Source organism: Blennius ocellaris (genome assembly GCF_963422515.1).
Source record: "Blennius ocellaris genome assembly, chromosome: 15".
Classification (NCBI taxonomy): domain Eukaryota; kingdom Metazoa; phylum Chordata; class Actinopteri; order Blenniiformes; family Blenniidae; genus Blennius; species Blennius ocellaris.
The window spans coordinates 20792056-20806422 of NC_137664.1; the positions used below are offsets into that span (position 1 = coordinate 20792056).

At 43.3% G+C, this 14367-nt stretch overlaps 2 protein-coding genes across 3 annotated transcripts in view; one reads left to right on the top strand and one right to left on the bottom strand.

Moving 5' to 3' along the window:
• Positions 1-7197, bottom strand: part of stxbp1a (syntaxin binding protein 1a) — a gene marked incomplete at its 3' end in the record, with an annotated part of 35818 nt that extends 28621 nt beyond the window's left edge. For both annotated transcript variants that reach the window (XM_080510019.1, XM_080510018.1), the window contains exon 1: positions 7127-7197. In XM_080510019.1, coding sequence (XP_080366145.1) covers positions 7127-7163 — 37 coding nt within the window. In that variant the 5' untranslated portion in view covers positions 7164-7197. The remainder of the gene's footprint in view (positions 1-7126) is intronic.
• A 3387-nt stretch (positions 7198-10584) lies between these two features.
• LOC308140330 (protein Niban 2-like) overlaps positions 10585-14367 on the top strand; it is a 31540-nt gene continuing 27757 nt past the window's right edge. Inside the window, exon 1 of the mRNA XM_080510045.1 lies at positions 10585-10731. Within this exon, the coding sequence (XP_080366171.1) occupies positions 10677-10731 (55 nt within the window). The 5' untranslated portion in view covers positions 10585-10676. The remainder of the gene's footprint in view (positions 10732-14367) is intronic.

Genomic DNA, 14367 nt, shown 5'->3' on the forward strand with positions numbered 1-14367 from the left:
GGCGATATGGATCTTTGTTTGGACCCACTCAGTTTGAACAGCAGCCATCTGTGCACTCGTGTGGATGAGTCTTAAAGTGAGGTGTGGCCAGTCGTTCTGGTGATGCGTCGCTATTCTGAGACACTGGAAAGTGATTGTGCTGCTTACCAACAGAAACCATGTCTTAACGTTTCACTGGAGGAATAATAATAGTAATAATAATAACAATTCTCCATAATTTCCTTCCAGGTTCATGCTCCTCAGCAAGTCGCTTCAGGATCAGCTCACACCTCATAAAGATCAATGACGGCAAAAATCATAGGGACTTCAATAAACGACTCAGATTAGGATTACTATTGGAACAACATATCAACAGTAAGGTAAAACTAAATTCTATTTTCTCGAGGCAAAGTGAGGTGAGGATCTAACTGGGTCATTCTAATTGTCACAGGCATGAAAAGGAACGTAACGTGGACCAAGTCACAGGTCATACTTTATCTTCAAAACTGTGCTCTATTATGTTTACCCAATAGAAACCATCCCAAGCAGAAAGCCATGAGAAAAACAACTGGGAGAAAGCGAGGGCACTAAAAATGGCAGACAGTAAATAGACTGTGATGAAAGGAGTGACGCTGCCGGCTGCAGAGACCTGGACGAAGGTCTGTCTGCATCTCTCTGCAGCGCTGGCTCACACAGCATCAAGGCAAAAAATAATAATAGCATTATGGGTAATAAGAACCTGAGCATCAATATTTGGGTTTTTATACAAGACCTGCTTTTTCTATTCCTGCTTATTTGATCGCAGATTGAGAGCATGTTGGCCGACACGGCTTGGCTCGAGAAACTGCCGCGATCGTCCATAAGTCGACGTTTCTGCAGCGTTAAATGCGTCTCTACTGTATGTGTGTGTGCGAGTGAGGGGGAGGAGTCACGTGACGCAGAGAGGAGTGGGAGGATGAGGATGCCTGCCAGCTCTGACACAGCACTCTTCCTCAGTGAAAGAGAGGAGGAATTCATTAAGATGACCAGCCACTGTAACCCTGTGTGTGCGTGTGTGTGTGTGTGTGTGTGTGTGTGTGTGTGTGTGTGTGTGTGTGTGTGTGTGTGTGTGTGTGTGTGTGTGTGTGTGTGTGTGTGTGTGTGTGTGTGTGTGTGTGTGTGTAAAACGGTGGCTGCAGGCACTGCGTCAGACACTGAGCCCAGACGAATGTGTGCGTGCGACGCTCCGGTTCAGTCGTGTTTCCAAGGTCATGCGTTTGTGTTTGTGTCCGAATGCATTCATGTCCCACTCCGCTTCGTATTCACACACACACACAAAACACATACAGAGTGAAAACACACTCGCTCACTTCTATAAATGTCCAGGGAGGAATGAAGGGAGTCTGTTATGTATTCTAGGAGTGTTTGTTTACTGGGACCAGCAGGGCTCTGGGTGGAAGTATAAAAGCTAACATGCTTAGCATGAATTAGCATGTAGTAATTAAAAAAACAAAGTATCATAAATATTCTTGTTGGTCTATGTTGCTCTGGTATTGTCTTGATACTGACCTATGGTCGTTCCGTGTCAGTCTGGAGCTGGTCTACACCGGTCTCAGTAGTTCAATGCTTTTTTTTTTTTTAAATGCAGATTATCCAGCCGAGTGCTGGTCTGATGCTGGTCTACACTGGTCTGATGCTGGTCTACACTGGTCTGATGCTGGTCTACACTGGTCTGATGCTGGTCTACACTAGTCTGATGCTGGTCTACACTGGTCTGATGTTGGTCTACACTGGTCTGATGCTGGTCTACACTGGTCTGATGCTGGTCTACACTAGTCTGATGCTGGTCTACACTAGTCTGATGCTGGTCTACACTGGTCTGATGCTGGTCTACACTGGTCTGATGCTGGTCTACACTGGTCTGATGCTGGTCTACACTAGTCTGATGCTGGTCTACACTGGTCTGATGTTGGTCTACACTGGTCTGATGCTGGTCTACACTAGTCTGATGCTTCCTTGCATGTTTCTGGGACTGACACTGGTCTGATGTCTGTCTACACCGATCTACGTGGTTCTGTGGTGGTCTGATGCTGGTCTACACTAGTCTGATGCTGGTCTACACTGGTCTGATGCTGGTCTACACTGGTCTGATGCTGGTCTACACTAGTCTGATGCTTCCTTGCATGTTTCTGGGACTGACACTGGTCTGATGTCTGTCTACACCGATCTACGTGGTTCTGTGGTGGTCTGATGCTGGTCTACACTGGTCTGATGCTGGTCTACACTGGTCTGATGCTGGTCTACACTGGTCTGATGCTGGTCTAGGTTGGTCTGATGCTGGTCTACACTGGTCTGATGCTGGTCTAGGTTGGTCTGATGCTGGTCTACACTGGTCTGATGCTGGTCTAGGTTGGTCTGATGCTGGTCTAGACTGGTGACATGTTAGTCTGCTTGGGTCTATCCCGGTCAGATGTTGGTCTGTTGCTGGTCTACACCAGTCTACATGCTTCTATGCTAATCAGATGTTGATCAGATGCTGGCCTGCGCTGCTCTGATGTCGGTCTGTACGGCTCTATACTGGTTTATTGCTGGTTTACACCAGTCTTCACGGTTATATCCTGGTGCGATGTTGATCAGATGCTGGTCTGATGCTGGTCATATGGAGTTCTACCAACACAGACCAGCACTGACGGCATTACCAGAGATTAAACAAGCTGATACCTGACATGTCGTCTGTAAAGGTCATTCCTACTGTTTACATCCCAGTGACCAGAGACCACAACTGAATGTAAAGTAACCGCTGGTACAAACATCTGTGAGCAGCAACACTAGATGAATTAGATGCTGAAACATCCTATTTAATTCTCATTAAAATGACTGATATCAAATAAAGAAAACAGTCGAATGTTATTGATCAGAAATCCGTTCAGTCAGTGACACAATGTTGAGATACAATGTGATTCTTGAGTGTTGCACTTCATCTAATCAATCGATATACGGTTACAAAGGGTTTTGACACTATTTGGTTATGCGCATTAATTATAAAGTGTTTTATTATTATTTGTATAACACATTTACAACACTCTCTTAAGCGTATAGGTAGAAGATTGAAGCAATAAAACAATGCATGGCAGTGGCATACAGTGGGTGTGCAGCACACTGCAATTATCTGTAAGTCATATCCTAAGAGACAACGTCTGGCCTCAGTTTGGATTTAATAACTTCATGTGGAGCTTTGCAAACGAAAGAAATGTTTCTTTATGCCCCATCATCCAGAGACTCACAACAGCAATAAATTCCAAAGCTGCAGTTTCACTGCATTTCTCTCAGTTCAGGCGGAAGACTGTGACGGAAATATTGCTTTTACTATGATGAAGAGACTGAACACAGAATGAGATGGCTGGACACACACTGTACGTGTCAGTCTGTTCATTTGTCAGCTAAACTAACCCCCCCCCCCACACACTTAAAAAATAGGACATTATGAATGTCAGACAATAATTATAGCTTCCCCTCAATATAACCATGTGACATTATTAAGCCTGTTAGTTGGATGAAGCTGTCCAAAAGCCGGATGAATGGATGAATTAAGCACCTGAACTGAACCAAATGGACAGACGTCCACAGTGAACTCTGGTCTTTTGAACAGACTCTGTTTGCATTAATTTGGATGGCGTGAGGATAGATAAAACATGGATTGATGCCAATGAGCACATCGACATTGAAGCCCTGATAACATTCTGTTTTTAAAACAGACAACAGGCCGTAGTAGGTTTTACAGTCAACTCACACATTGACAATGAATGAATAAATTAAGTTTATGTTAGTTAAAACATTTCATTTCCGTCTATGAATTAAAATTAAAAAAAAGAATATGGCTGAAGTCAGAGGCTGTCCTATAACCTTTATTAATGAAGTATTAAATGGATCACAATTATAAGGTATAATTAGATCAATGTGAGCTGCAACTGTTAAAATGGACTGAACTATAATCATTATGTCCTGAACTACTGACCACAATATTGAGATTATGCTGATCACTGATCTAAAATATTCACAGTGTTTGACAGCAACCAAGCCGAAGGTCCTCCGTTTGGGTTTGATGATGCCACTGAACGCATCAGACCAAGTTTATTTTGTACCATGAACAGAGACCAGTGTTTCTCATCTATAGCAGGTATCCATCTTCTTTTATCTAACTTGAAAATAAACAGATAGATAATAAATATAATGTGGACAACTTGAAGTGATACAATCCAGACTATTAATGTATCAAGTGAAAAGGTCTCAGCCTGAATATACCCCAACACTGCACTGCAACAAAGACTCATTATTGTCTACGAATCAATAACTGACACCTTGAATTGAATGTTATTCTGACCAACATTTATAAAATAATCTATAATACTGCATCCATTCGATGTGTTCAGTCTGGGAGGGAAGAATTGTTCCCCTCCGAGTGACAAGAGTAATAATTTAGCATGAAGGGAGAGAGGGAGACTGGAGTATTTGTTCATGATTCCCCCCCCCACCTCGTAAACGACACACAGGATGTGACACACCTGCCCTGTTCACGTGACTCGCTACAATGACTCTCCAGCTTCCTGTGGCCCGCTTCAGTCCTGCAGAACCATTTGAAGATGGAGATCAGACTGACCTCATTCCCCTTCTTTCTGTAGCACTCTGGGATGGATGCTCGTACACAGGCAATAAAGCCCATCCCCCTGCCTCTCCTCCCCCACCACCACCTTCTTCTTCCACTGCTGCAGAGAGAACAACCCCCCCCCCCCCACCACCACCACCAATCACATCCCGGCTTCACCTCCAGCCAGTGCAGGTGTCGCCCACTGCATCCTGCCAGGTGTTGACGTTGTTTCTGGAACGGTCAACGTGCACGAGGCGGCCTTCACGTTTACAAAAGTGGGTTATGTAATTTCCAGGGTTGAATAATTAAAGCGTGCGCACAGCGTGCAAGGCCAGTCAGCATGTGAAGCTGCATTGTATAACAGAGTAGGTGTGTGTGTGTGTATATATATATATATATATATATAATATTACAGCCACGTTGTCTCATTGCCTGCAAACAGGCCTATTAACCCATTTAATCCAGTTATACTATAAATTTGCGGACATATCCTTCAACCCTTAAATGTTGTCAAATATTACTTACTAATATAAATCAATGAGTCTTACATTCAGTCAATTTCAACAATTATTGGAAAAATATGCTTATAGATGAGTATAACTTGCACTTCAAACAGTTTCTTGATAACCCACAACAGTTTTGGTCATTCAGGGACATGATGCAGATTGTACATCAATCTGAAAAGAATTTCTTTTTTTCTGAATGATTACCATATTGAAAACTGCTTTATGAATATAAAGTGTCCAAAAACGATCACAGTTCTGACTACAATAGGGATTCAAAGGGCTAACTTCATACGATTGCAGAAACAATGCAGTGTTTGTAAAAAATTTACATTTTGGGAATTTAAATAGCTCTTCCACTTCTGTTTTTAAATCATATAATTCATAATTAATATCATATTCATATTGTCATTACATTCATATGAGATACAATACATTATAATGTGTTTTTGCATTACTACATTTTTTTTAACAATTGTATAGCATTATTCTAATCAAATCTGAGCACCTTATAGGTTTGTTTATTCTTAATTTTCACAGTTAATCTCCTGGATTTCTGTGCAGCAGCAATATATTTCCAATGAGTATTTCTAAAGAAATCACGTTTTTACTATCAATATTAAGAAAGCAGGAGGTTTTGCGTCTTGCGTCTTGCTTCGTGTGTGTATTCGTGTTAAACAGTCTACATTTTGCTGCAGAATCTGTCCAAACATGATCTCTGACCATTTAGGAGACACGGAGAGGTGAGTCCACCTCCAAGAACAACCATGTGGATTTATGTTTGTAAAATATGAAACCGAATCAATACAGATGAAGCAGATCCTGCAGCAGGGGCAGGGCCGGCCATCAAAAAAAGAAAAAAAAAGACTGCACGCAGAATAGATGAGCAGAATGAGGCATCCGACACCTGGCTGCACATTTCGATCGGGTCTGTGCGTCCCTCTCGCCGCACAGGCCGCCTGACGCGCTCTCGCCGCTCCACTGCTCACTCCTGCACCCAGTTGACCCTGCCGAGGCGGGATGGAGCTGCCTCCTCCATGTTCAGGCCCGCATCGCCCAGTAGCAACACCACCCACATCCCGCACTGCCGGAGCTCAAACGAGCCTGGAGTGACAGGCGAGATCCTCCACGGCGCCCTGGCGATGCGGGACTGTGCGACGGTTGGGATCTCGTGGTGCCGCACCGCGGCTATAAAGGGCACGGCGAGGATGGAAAGGACGCGCGCTGGTCGGCGCTCACCGGCCTCCAATGCGGATTTTTTTCCCCTCATCCATCGCTTTGTTTTTATTATTATATGTCCAAAAAAACCAACTTTTATGACTTGGCCACAGTCCGCCATTACCGTGTGAAGGAGCAGGCAGCGTCTCGTCTCCGCTCCGCTGGAGAAATTGTGTTTTACGCAACCGATTCGTGCTCCAATAGAGGGGGTGAGGCTCTGCTGGGGCGAGGGGATCCCGCTGATGGAGGCGGTTGATCTCCGTATCTGGTCGCACACAGCATTTCCTGACATGTTTTCCTGTGATTCGCTCTCAAGTGAGAGTGAAGGTTGAACCTTTACAACACGATGATGCAGCTTCAGCGCAGCGCAGATTTTCCTGCAATAAAACGCTGACTGAAGCTTTAAAAAAAAAAAAAAAAGGGCGTGTGTATATATAGATAATTCTCTGCTTCCTCCTGAAAGAGGGATGCCTGTATTTTCCAGCGGCAGGCTAATCATCTCTCGCCAAAGCCCTTTTCAGTTCTCGGCCGCTTTGAAATACGATTGCGCATCCGCGCCGCAGGAGCGCAGAGAGGCAGAGCCTCAGTGCGCCTCTCGGCTCTCCAACGCAATACAATGGAGCCGTCACAGCACCACCTTCATCACCATCATCACCCAGATGCACGAGCGGCCATCCGCATCCCGCATTAGAATAAAAACACGCGCACGAACACTCGCTCCATCGCAGGAGCGCACATGCAGGAGCGCGCAGCGTTATGAGTCGCAATCAGGGATTAGAATGCTCAAAAAAACAAATCTTACTTTCGCCGACCACCGCCTTTAATCCGATAGGTGCCATGGTGCTGCTGAGTGTTGGACCGAGCGATCGCCCTCTTGCTTCCTCCCTCTCTCCCTCTCTCTGATCGTCTCACGGCGCTGCGGAGGAGCCTCCTGTTGGAAACGTCACTGCGTATCCTTCCGCATTGGTGGGCCTCCAGTGGATCTTATTAACTCAACCCACCACATCCTAATTAGCCTAGATAATATTCCTTACCACGCATACTTTACTAACACGCAATCACTGGAAATATATATATTTGATTACGGTAACTATTGTTTTCAATGGAACGATTTTGAGGAGCGAGTTCAGATTCAGTTTCAGTTCAAATCAAATCTTAGTGAGACAATCTAACAAACTGCAATTGCTCTCCTTTGTTTGAGAGCACGTTTCAATGTTAATAAGTCAAAGTCTACATTCACTGGAATACCAAAACCTGAACACCTGGAATTTTAAAAGGCGGAGAAGTGTAAATTAAACATCATGTAATTTTCCATGATGCACAGTCACATAGACTCATAGTAACATTTTTCCATTCAAGAATTATTCTCAAATACTTGTTTTTAGGCCATGAAAGGAAACCAGAAGGACAAAATCCAAACGCACACAGGAAGAATATCCAAACTCTGCACAAATAAATCCATGACGTTTCCACCGTGGGAGACAGTTCTCACCACTAATTCACCGCTACTTTAATGTTTTTATTGCCATTTTGGCACTTTACAAGGTCATGGCTCAGCCAAAGTAGACCATCTGGGTTGGTTTTGGCTCATGTTCAATAGCACTATTATTTCTGTATCTCCTTTAATGATGTCTTTCTATTTGAGTGTATTAATCCTGTGCATTTACCTGTACTGTTGTAGTATTGCTGTAAAACATCAAGGGTGTCAAACATAAGGCCCATGGGCCAAAACCAGCTTGTAATATGTTTCAATCCAACACAAGACTCAAAGAAAATATAATTTTTTAAAAACAAATTTCTTAAGAGTAGCGACACAACAAAACACTGAGACCTGAGCTGAGATGTCGGTGATGCTGCAATGAAATATAGCCAACTGGCATTAGCCTCAAAGTCGTGTTATCACGGTGAGTTTGTAAAAACACACATAATGTAGCAGCTATTGGATTAGTTTGGACGTTTCACTTTATTTTGCACCAGAAAGTTTCATTAGAATTGCCTTTATGTTGATATTGTAGTCATTTTCTATAGTAATTGTTTGGTTTTGTGAAAATAAATTTTTCGTGTATATTCTTAGTAATAACTAAAGAAAAACTTTACAGTTTCAAATCAGAGGTTATAATGGCAATATTTTGCAGGTCTGGCCCACTCAAGATGTAACTGTTGTTTGTGGCCCCTGAATTAAAATGTGTCTTAAGTTGCTAGACTTAAGTCCAGGAATCAGGAGTTGCTCCTCCCTTAGTAAACAGGAGCTGAGTCGAATAGTAACTGTCAGGTAACAGTAGCCTCATTGCACTCCTCATCAAGCTCCACCTCTTGATTGACTTTATATGATTGGTCAGTCACATGAGTAAAAAAAAAAAAAAAAAAGATTTCAGTGAGCACACTAGAATGCATGTATTACCTGCTGATTTCCTCTCTCACACAAAACAAGCGCTGCACTGGAGCTCTGGACGACTCTCACTCTGTGGATTCTGAGTTGGAAACATCTGCTGGATCAATTATTCAACCAAAACACATTTTTCCCCAAGCAGATGTGCTAAATATTGAATTCATCCCCACAAATATTAAGTTTAGTGTTTGCAATTTGTAAAAACAAAAAACAAAAACAAAACACAGGAGATATATTTATGCTTATCATCGCGAGACAAATGGACAAACAATCGGTTTGTTGTTGCACTCATGAGAAAACAAAATGAACTGGTGCCATGGGTAAAGATGCATGGACACTATTACACCAATGTCAGGGGTTCTGAAAAAAATAACGGGTGACTGATGTTTGACTCAATGGAAAGAGGTCAACAATGTCCATGTTCACCATGTTTATGTCCAGAAAAGCAGCGTGTTTTATGCCTGCATGTGCATCACATTATTACTGTATTTTATCTCAATTGTTGGACAAATTGACGCCTTTCTGCGTTTTTGGCGGAAACAAATGTGTGCACTGATCTCGAGATTTGGAAAAATTAATCTTACAACTAATTAATCTGCATTAAAAAAAAAACAGGAATTCATTCATCCATTTTCAATACTGTTTTTATAAAGTTCAGCAATGTGGTGGACTGGAACGGATCTCACCTGAGTGTGTGTGTGTGTGTGTGTGTGTGTGTGTGTGTGTGTGTGTGTGTGTGTGTGTGTGTGTGTGTGTGTGTGTGTGTGTGTGTGTGTGTGTGTGTGTGTGTGTGTGTGAGAAGGTCGGTTCCACCCTGGACACGTCATCACTCGAGAAGATTGACAGTCACACACGTTCATAATTGATCTGAGAAACTTGTCGGTCGTTTTAAACGTCACATCCTGATACTTGTGTATTTGTTTATTCCCAGTTCCAATGACCCCAGAACGAAATGAAAAGAATGGATGTGCTCTTTGGTGGAATGAAATCCAGAGTCGATCACACACTTAAAATCCAGCAGCAATTCCTAAAGTGTAGAAGTAAATACATCAAAAAATATAGTTTAATTCATAGTATTTGCCTTTTTCTCATCACCAAACCTCATGACAAATTTTCTGCTGTTTGTTTAAGAACTGACATGTAAAGTCTCGAAAAGGAGGCTCGTCGCGTTCCGAGTTCCGAGTTGAGGGAAAATCAGCACGCGCCACTTTCCCCTGTAATATAAGAAACAAAAAAATCAGCATCGTTGAAGTGACGCATATTGTCCACAAGGGGGAAGCATCTGTCTTTATATCTGAAAATGGTAAACCGAGGGCAACAAAACCATTTTCTTTTTCTCGAAATGTGAAGAAACGGTATCTAAATCCCGACAATTTTTGACTTGTGGAGAACTTTAGAAATCGAAAATTACTTTTAAAACACGTTTTTAAGGGCAGATTTTGAGGAGCGTATCGGCGATCACACAGAGGTTGTATTTTAAATCGTGTGAACGGATTTGAAAGAGTAAATGTTGGAGAAAAGGGATGTGGAGAAAGTGTTTCCGTGCAGGCGCAGCCGCGCAGGTTTCTGCGCACTGGAGCGCGTTTCTGCCGCTCCATTACGCGCCTGGATGTGACCACACCCTGTCAGGGCCCACTGAACACGTTGAACCAGTGATGACTCCCAGAGGGTGTGTCACAGCACATTTCACCTCCTCCTCCTCCTCCTCCTCCACCTCCTTCTCCTCCTCCTCCGGCGCTCTCGCTCCGGAGACGCACCGCAGCGCAGCGCCGCTCGGATCAGTGCGCGAGCCTCTCAGGGGGTGAAAGTCAAGCACATTCCCAGCGAAGACTGCTGGAAATATACCCCCCCCCCCTTACTGGAGAAGAAGAAGAAAAGAAAAAAAAAAACCCCAACCCAGTTTCCAGCAGGAGATAGACAACGACCTCGGATATCTGCGGGATTCGCGAGACCGTGGTGAAGCATGGGGGACGTGGTTTCCTCTCACCTGGACGAGAGCAGGCGCGAGATGATTACAGGTAAGAGGCGCCGCGGCTTCACGATCCAGTTCGTTTTAAAAGCAGGATTTAAACGGAACGACCAGAATTGCGCGCACCTTCTCTCGCACACTCAATACATTTTTTTACTATCATTGTTTTTGTTTTGCCGCCGGCTTTGTTCGAATCTGATCAGATCACTGTAGAAAAAAAAAAGAAGAAGAAGAAGAAAAGGCTTCTCCCTTATGTCCCTGCTGCATATTTGTTCTGCTTTTTGTCGCTCGAACGCCAGCCGCTGCCGGCCTGCTCCTTCGGAGATAATAAGCAGGTTTGCCAGAAGGGATCGCGTTAGTGCAAGTTTGAGGACTGAGCGCTATTTAGGTCTCGGATTGCTCAGATTGCTCTCCGCCTCTCACAGTGCAGGTCCGTGTCATTGTCTCAGCCAGGGAACAAGAGCAGGTCTCGGGTCTGCACACTCCTCCTGCTTCTCCTCCAGTGCGTCGTCACGTGCCAGCACAGTTCCAGGGGATGTGGTTGCTCTTCGTGTTTGCCTTTCTGTGGTTCGCATCTTTGCAAAAATCTCCAGAAAATGTGGCCTCAGTTGGCAGCGAGTTTCCTTCAGGACAGTGCTGGCAGACGTCCTCGCACGAGGGAAACCAGAGGTTATGTTGCTGAGGTCCAGACACTTGACTTTGTTTGTTGTTGCTTTGGGTGAAGCAGCCTGGAGAAAGAAAAAAAAAAAGTACTCCCAGAAATAGTGTTATAGGTCAATTAAGATAGTCAAAATCATCCCACATGCAACTCTTTTTAGTTTTATGTCACTTTAAATGATATATATTTGATATTTGTGGACATGAAGCTCAAGGAAATGTGCGTTTTTCACATGTTTTATTCATGCATTATCAAATTCTCCCCATTAAACAACACAACTTAAATGCAACCTTATACTTCTGCCCAGCATGAGATCATTGTGAGACAAGTCTGAAATTATCTTCCCACCAGTCGCTTTGCGAACAAAGATCACAAAAAGCACAAAGACTCGGGGGGCGATATAAAAGTGATAGCCTAGCATTAAAACCACAAAGACGGACGCGTTCACGCTCTTTCACGTGGGTTTAAATGTCGTAATTAAATCTCAAGATTCAGGAGCACAAAGAGGAGCGCTTGGTGCAACCCTGCACTTTTGGTTGCAACAATCTGGTATTAATGCACGATGAATGTTAGAAACAGTGTTATTACTACTGAGGAGATCTTGTATGTCCTTGCTGGCCGATATAGTTTAATTCTACTTGGATTATATCAAGGAAAAGCAACTTTGTTTCCAGAGAGAGAAACAGCAACCTCTCCCCCACAGGACCAGACTGTGTCTCCACACAGGTGGATTTCTCAGAACTATTGTAATCAAAAGGACCTAAAATATAAGTCTTATCATCATCATATGTACAGTAATATTATCTTATCTTGATGTAAAGCTGGCAAATATTGTACATTTAGTGGATATTTGGTTCAAATTTCCTGAATGACCGTTGTCTTTCCGTTACCTGTGAGAGTAATAACTATGTCTTTAATTGGGTTATAACTCCAACACTTTCTCCAAGTTCACAAGAAACTTGTCATCTGCTCATTGCTTATGTTTCACATTTGTTTCCTTATAAATACAGAGAAAAATCAAAGCAGTTGCAGTGAAATTGCCACATTGTAATACCTCCTTGTGACGTCGACCACGTATTGCTGTTGGAGCTCTAACTTTGAAACTTTGGAAAGTGGCGCTATTAAAGCTGAGGGTCTTGTTCCCTGAAACACCATGGGAGTTCAGATAAATGGTGATCCAGCGATGTAACTCGGAGATGGAGGAAAACACCAGCCGCCACGTGATCCCGACAATATGAGAAGCGACGCGGGAAATAAAAGCCCGAACTAAAAGCTCACGGAGCTCGTCTGAAGTTCGCTGCTGCTGTATAAACCTGCCGATGAGGCCGCAGTGAAAAAGGAGAAGATAATGAGCGGCGGCGCTGGAGTGCAGCAGGTAGCAACATGTCACGGGGTTAACGGCTGTCTGGCTCCCGCACGCCCTCCTTCTCTGCCTCGATGCTCTCCTGCAGCCTCGATAGGGATCCGCAGAACATGACTCCTCCATACATTGATTTCTTCATCACTGCTGCACAAGCATGACCACATACAAGTTGCTCTGGGAACACGTCGGCGGCGGATTTCTATTAGTCGTATCTGATTTATATTAGAGCAGATAATGGCTAAATAGCATTAGTCGTACTTTCAGGGTTGAGCTCATTGCTGCAGAAACTCTCCTCTGAGAAGTGACACACATTTTGTTCATCAATCCGAGAGAGAATCGCCTATTTTTTTTTTTTTTTTAAATGACATCAAATGAGAACATTTTCAGTACTTTTGCTCTAAATCTTATGAGTGCAGTTAGCTTATTGTGCTCCTGTTTTACTCCTCGGGTTCATTTGAGATTCGGGCCTCGTTTAGACGGAAACGTTTTCAAGTGAAAATTAAAAAAAAAAACTTTGTTTTTTTGTAAACAATAACAATGGTTCTCTGAGCCAATGAAAACTCCACTTTAAAAAAAAAAAACTGCTCCCCCTTTGTCTCCATGTAGACGGCAGAAACGCTGCTCCTGCACATGCTCAGTAAGATGGACAATAACAACTCCAGTGTCGTGACTCCCAGTGCGCATGCGTGTGTGGTTTCATAACAAAAATGAACGACAGCGCCAACTTGTGGTCGTGGCACGCTCACTCCACTGTGTTCCTGCCAGTTCTCTGTAAATGGACAGTTTTCAAAACGTTGCCATGTATATGCAGAGGTTTTCTGAAACAAAAAAACCGCAAAACTGAAACGTGAATCGTATTGTATACGACCTCACAGTGAAATTTGTTTTTACACGTCAGATGTGCACCGTGCAACCTTTCTATTTATACACAAATAAGGCCACTGCATGCAGCTTTTCAGAAAAGGAAATACACCTCAAAGAATTTTATTAGACATATTTGGATCATCCTCTGTGGAACAGTGCCTATTAATACACCGTAATTTCGTTGTGCAATTTATTGTACAATGACAATAAAAGCTTCTTATCTAATCTCACAACTTTGGACCCTTGTTGTTCTCTTCTATTGTGTCATCGCGCCGACATCTGAAGACCTGTCAGGGGAAAAAAAAAAAAAAAGGATGTGTTGCTCTAAAAAAAAACCTTGTGAATTATTTTAAATAAACTCATCGACTGTCAAGAAAGTGACATGCAAACTGCTGACTGGTCCAGGGAATTCAGCTTGAGACGAGAATCAATCCAAAAAGTCGCACGCCTCCACAAGCCCCTGGTGTGTACAATCGTGTGGGGGGGGGGGGGGGCAGCTCTGATTTGACCTGCCCGGGAGCAGAACTGCAGGCGAGCCTCACATGTAGGTCAAATTAGAGCCACGTCTGACTGTGGAGGCTAATATCTCAGCCACGCAGCCATTCAGGGATCGCACCACACCTTCTTCTGTCTCACACTGCAGGATTATGTTAAGACCGGCTTTCTCCTCGGCTAATCTCAAGACAAATTCATACATTTCTGGCAAATGCAGCTTCTTCTTTTTTTTTTCTCACTGAGAACATATTACTAGTGGAGTTTTTTGTTTTTTTCATCATGCATGTGTTTTGTTCTATTAACTG